At 45.9% G+C, this 6,203-nt stretch overlaps 1 protein-coding gene across 2 annotated transcripts; it reads right to left on the bottom strand.

The window, feature by feature from the left end:
* Positions 1-1,337: 1,337 nt before the first annotated feature.
* On the bottom strand, positions 1,338-5,952 carry LOC120660583 (chromatin remodeling protein EBS-like). Of its 2 annotated transcripts, none has more exons than XM_039939160.1 (5): positions 5,766-5,952; positions 5,345-5,687; positions 5,145-5,213; positions 3,782-3,897; positions 1,338-1,783 (listed from the first exon to the last, which is right to left on the bottom strand). In XM_039939160.1, the coding sequence occupies exons 1-5, from the start codon at positions 5,836-5,838 to the stop codon at positions 1,779-1,781; spliced, it is 606 nt and encodes a 201-aa protein (XP_039795094.1). In that variant the 5' UTR covers positions 5,839-5,952; the 3' UTR covers positions 1,338-1,778. The 2 variants fall into 2 exon arrangements, with proteins under 2 accessions (XP_039795094.1, XP_039795093.1); XM_039939159.1 differs by having other exon boundaries at positions 3,759-3,897; positions 5,766-5,950.
* Positions 5,953-6,203: the final 251 nt, after the last annotated feature.

Here is a 6,203-nt window from a genome sequence, read left to right as displayed (position 1 = left end):
AAATATGATAGCAACAAAACATGGTCCGTGGGCTGCGCTGATCGCCGTATCATTTTTTTTGAAGTAAAAAGGATCGCCGTATCATGGATGCCCGAAAGAAGCCCAACGTGATTTCTTTTTTTGAACAAATTAAAGAAGCCTGGCAGTGTTCTCGAATAGCCTCAATCTAGCATGCAGGCGGCAGTACCTTGTCCAGCCAGCGGCGGAGTAAGCCAATAACACCTTTTGATTTGGTGCAAGGATTTAAAATTGCTGGTCCGCTCTCCGCCGCATCAAAACCTATGTTTGGTTAGTTAGACAATTTACAGCACATCTTTGCCAACACATTGCCCAGATGTGACCAATGAGGCAACCTTAGTAAATGTTTAGCTAAAGAATGGGTACATGATGAGTTAGTCACGCCTTAAACTGTGGCAGGAACCAACAACAGTTGTCACACAAGTGCCAAATAAAGAGTTCGAAAAAGTGTGGTACTCAACCAAAGAGGTTCTACTCTCCTAGAGTCTTTGACGCTTGCATCTAAAGTCAGAAGCCTAGCTGTTTCTTCACGATCTAGCGATGAATCATGGGCGATGTAACTACGGTGCAGTCGAGTGCGACATGTGCTGCCTCCGGTGCCGTCCTGTGGGTTGATTCTTGCTCGATCTGGCCAACGTACTCCTATACCGGCACCATGCAGGTGTGTGCCTGCTGCTTGTGCTGGCAGGCACCACGGTGCTGCGTTGCCACATTCCTATGTCTTGATGCCATGCCTGTGGCCGCCCTGAGCTTGCTTAGTTCCTAATGTTATGTCGGCTTAGCTTTCTGGTTGTTGAGCCTTTGTTTGGGCAGGGTTATGCCTCTCAGATTTTATGTAATCACAACTATGTAAAACCTCGCTTGCTTCCTTCTCAAATGCTTTGCCGTGCTCCTGCTTTATTAAAAAAAAAAAGTCTTGGTGCCATGCCGGCTTGGCACCGGATCATAGTCGCAGACAGTGCCACTCCACCACTGGTCAACGTCAAAGCTCACAGGGTTTCTGCAACTTCATCAAGATGCCTTCCTGATTCATCATCACATTTCCAATCAAGATCCAAGATCTGTCAGTCAACTGCGAGAACAGACACAACTGCACATTGATGCAACGTACAAGCCAGTAAAGGAAATCTGTAAGCCTTGAAGCATTGGAAGCTAAAGTAGTTGATTGCACATGGACACATAACGCTGATCTGGAATGCTCTTCCAAGTTCTCTCTAGAACATCCAGCATAATTTCCTCGTCATCAAACAGTTCTACACATGGAAACTTCAAGGATCAAGCTCGATAAAATTTCATACAGCAGCAGCAGCAGCCATAGATAACCGGTTTGTAAACTCTTCGCAGCATCTAATTAAATTATGAAACAGTCAGCTATCATCAACATCATTCACACAAGGGAACGTTTCCAGCAGGGGAATATGTTAAAACACACACTGATACGGTTACATCGACAGAGTCAGCAGCATTCTAGCATTTCTCAACTTCTTTCCCCACCTCAAGCGGCTGATCACCCGTTGCGCAGCCGCAGGGAAATTAACCTACTCACCACTCTAACGTTCTAAACTGCAGGAAACGTCCCCAGGATACACAGCAGAACAGTCAAACATGATTTTGTCCTACAAATGACTGGCTCTTCTCTCACAGTTGTACATCTCCACATCTTAAATCTGCACCAGCAACAAAGAGCTGGCGCCATAAACAGCGCATTTCCTCACCAGGGATGTTTCTGTTACGGCATTTATCTCTTGCGCCTCTTTGCTTCAATCTGCAGTGAAGAGAACGGAACAGAAAACTTACATAATCTTGTTAACTTGTATGCAAAAGGGATAGTTGAAACAAGCCCAGTTTTATTACATGAATATGCACCAAGAAATGCAGAGTCTAAAATACTAGCGGAGGTTCAAACGCTGTTTATTTTGGGCTCAACACTACAGCAGATATGATCAGGTCACTGATTTGCTATGATATGCGGATACTTCGCAAAACTCACGTACCGGTATCGGATACCCGTACTTCATGGATACTCCCTGATACGTATCCCATAAGTATCAGACTATTTAGGTATTTTCAAATAATAAAAATAAATCGGATCCTCGTGGGATACCTGTGGATACCTGTCCGATATCTTCAAACCCTAACAACACCACTCAATCGCTTCGTATAAAAGGTCCTCCGTTCAGCTGTACCACCCTCTCATCCCCACTCGCGCAGCCGCAGGCCCGCAGCAGCCTCGCACGGCTCCCTTGCTGTCACCGCCGCTCGGCCACCCGCCCACGCCTCCTCCTGCTCCTTCCCCGCTGCTCATCGCTCCCTTGCCGTCACCGCCGCCCGGCCACCCGCCTGTGCCTCCTCCCGCTCCTTCCCCATCGCTCGTCGCTCCCTTGCTGTCACCACCGCCCGCCCACCCATCCGTGCCTCCTACTGCTCCAGCTCCAGCGGCTGCGCGGCCTGTCCAGACAGAGGCCTGCACATCTGTTAAAGCACTATTTAGGGTGGTGCTGCGCTGCTGGAGCTCGCCGCTGGCGGGCCGCCACGGCCGCCGGAGCGCGCCTCTGGACGGCCCGCGCGGCCGCTAGAGAGGGAGAGGATGAGCCGCGGCCTCCGGAGAGGGAGCGGAGGAGCCGTGGCCGCCGGAGTTGGCCGCTACACATAGAAAGAGAGAGAGAGAGAGAGAGAGAGAGAGAGAGGGAGTGCCGGAGGTTGGGGAAGAAGACGACCGACATCCATTCGTGGAACAGACGAACAGGTAAGATAAGGTTGGTTCTTTTTTCCTTTGCCCCTTCCCTTTTCTAATAATTATAGAACATATGAAAATATGAGTTTATGACGCATTATAGTCCTTGGAACTTCTATTTTCTCACATTCTAGTTCCTGAAACTTTTATTTATTTTTATTTTTTATATATATTGGCAAATCCCCGTATCCTTGTTTTTGGAAAAATGGCATATCGGAATATCCTTGTATCGCGTACCGGTATCCGTATCCGCGTATCCGGGCAACATAGCTGATTTGTCATGTGATCATAGCTTATGTTTTCCAGAATGTCACAGATTAGCAGTAATCTCATTATAATTCGAATAGCAAGCTCCATATCTCTATGAGATGTTTTTAGGTGCTCAGAATGTACTAGGTGGTATTATCGATCAAGGAGAACATGCTTCAGTCATTGGAAGAGAAGACTGGAAGTCAAGTTTAACGACTAGCATTCCAAATCAAAGATTAATGACCAAGAATAGCATGCATGAGATGCTAGACGGCAATGCTGCTAATGCTCTACAGAGGCAGCATAAATAATCTTACTGAGAATGCAAGGATCCATTAGCTAACAAGATACAAAGTTACAGTAGGGCAGCTTACACAAATTAAACCATACAGAATGAAGAATAATACAGATGCTGGATCAAATAATCATGAAGCAGTATTGCAGTATTGCTCAATGCAAGACACATGAAAAATAACCACAACGCATGCAAATAGTTTCAAGAGTTAATTGCAGCAGTCATCACCAAAATTGAGCGCTATGTAGTCAACAACTCAGCAAAAAGCACTGATCAATTAATTTAGGAAAACAGGCAACAACCACCAGTTCTGGAAACACATTGCATGCAAAAACAGATCTTACAGGGTCAGCCTAAAAATCATCTCAAATAGAAAGAGAAACTACATGAAAAACAGAAAAGTAGCAAACAATCTATGCAGTCATGTGATAACTGATAAAGACAGAAAAAAAAGGCAATGACCTTAGAATCAGAGTTTGTTGGACCTGGGTATGAATTTGAGGTTCTCTTTGCACCATTTTCTTTAGCACAGTCGGAGCACATGTAGTGATCTATCTTTTTGGCCTGCTCAATGGTCATTCCCATACAGGATGGATGGAACCTACACAAGTTAAAAGTTGGATGAGTAATAAAAAATGTAAATAAAGAATAATAATTACAGCATACAATTAGCAGAAATAGCATTACATTGTTAAGGTATTAAATACACATTTCCCGCAAATTATAGAGAAAACAGGGTTTCATGTATAAGTCCTATCCATAGCACCAGGATGTAGAGAAAATAATGATTGGCGAAGATAATATATCACAATGTAGAATTAAATGGTGACAGATACTGTTATGCATAATGAAAAAAGTCTCAAGGAACCTTTCAACAGAAAGCCAAAGAAGATGAAAAACATTGTATCTATGCCAGCATAGCATCCTTCAGCAACAAGTACAATAAAATTTGCTAAGAGTACACACCATACATTTATCATGCACACAGATTGTACTTTTAAAAAATACCATGCAGATAAGTACTTCATGCAACATATAAATAGATAGATACTGAGACATTTTGTGGTAATATAGTACAAATGTGCATATTTTCTCCAAAAAGTAGTGAATCCTTTGCTTGTGCCAGGAGCCCAAGGCTTCGAATTCAGAACAACAGACAGGACCATGATGTGTAAACATTCTTATAAGCAAATGATGCAGATCAAACATATTATGAGCTTATTTATATACATAATAAAATAATTAAAAATGCCATTGCAAAACCCCAAAAAGAATGCCTGGCATCTTCATTTCCCATCCCACATTAGCTTCTAGCATTCTGGGTGGGATGACATGCACCACAATCAGGTCGAAACAGAAGGTAGCTTCTCATCAAACAGTAAAAAACAAATGTACAACATGTATGATGAAACAGAGCAAATCAGATAACATAGAAAAATGCTATGGAATTTCAAGAAACCAGTCCTTTCTTTGATGATATGTGTTGCTATTCTTGAAACTATACATGTCTACAAAAGATATGCAAGCAACACCTGCTAATAGTGATTACCAAGTATCTTCCACAGGGAACAAGCAAGTACATGAGCATAAGGCTCAAAGAAACCTCAGAGATATTCTTCGGTTGTACTCCAATCAATGTTCAGTGTTACTTTCAGGACAAAATCAGTAATCCAAATCATGTCTACTCTGCTTCGCACAACATAGCTAATTCATTCTGCATGACAAAGTAGACATATGGCTACAAAGCAGCAAAGTGCAACATCTAAACAGAGGCAGCTCATATAACGACCACATAAACAGGGGACATGCATCCTTGAGGAAAAGGTGGCGTTTTTCACAGGAATTTACCAGTCCTTGCATCCCTCACACTGCACCATGAGGTCATCCGGGTTGTATGGCATCTCACACTTGCAATACCTAAACTTGCAAACCCCACCATAAGATCAGCAATCCCACATTGCATTGCAAGCAAAGCGACACTATATGAACTGATGGCCACATGACCCAAGGTTATAAATAGGTAAATAAGAGTGGGAAGAGAACTGTACACGGCGACACGGTCGGGGGTGAATGCGCCGCTGCTCGCCTTGTAGTCAAATCGGCAGTAGAAATCCTCAGGCCCGACGTTGTCGAGCTTGGTGTAGTTCTTGAAGGAATGGACGACGCACTTGCCCTCGATGGTGTGCGCGCTCTGCGTGTCGAAGTGGTCGGAGAGGAAGAGCTCCTTGGCGCCGTGGAATGGGCGGCGGCCGCCCTTGGCCTCCTCGGGGCGGTAGTACCAGCGCACCCGCACCCGCACGCCGCCGCGCCCATCCGACTCCATCCGCTCCACCCGCGCCACGTACGGCGGGTTGTCCGTGTCCGCCGGCCGCATCAGCACGCAGTCCCCCACTTCACGCGCAGCAGCCAGACCCGTCAGAGCTCGAATCTTAGGCGGCGATCACGAACACGGCCGGGGCGGGAGCTTACCTCGGACCACCTTGTTGGTGCCCTTGATGGTGTAGGCGTCGACGTCCCGCTTCCCCTGCTTCGTCTTAGCCATGGCGGAGGCGTTGGATTGGGAGCAAACCCTAGCTGCGAGGGTGGAGGTGAGGGAGGGGGGGAATGCAGCGGCTGCCCGTTCCGACGGAGCAGGAGGCTGAGGGAGAAGGAGCGGGCTAGGGGCAGCTTGGTAATTTCCTTCGGTGAGTGGGAGTGACGGGACGTTTGAATCCAGGTGGCGACCGGCCTCTCTCCGCCGTCCGATGGACGCTGGCTGGTTCTGCGTCTGATGTTTTTGGACGGCTGATTTGATGGGCTGGCTTTGCCGTTGACGCCACAAGGGGCTAGAATGTTCGCTGTTTGTGGATTGTGAGGGTGAATATATTGATATTTTTTTGGTGTGTTTAGTTGGTGAAATTTTTTGGA

The sequence above is a fragment of the Panicum virgatum genome, chromosome 2N (assembly GCF_016808335.1).
Source record: "Panicum virgatum strain AP13 chromosome 2N, P.virgatum_v5, whole genome shotgun sequence".
Lineage (NCBI taxonomy): Eukaryota > Viridiplantae > Streptophyta > Magnoliopsida > Poales > Poaceae > Panicum > Panicum virgatum.
This window is presented reverse-complemented; position numbering and strand designations above follow the sequence as displayed.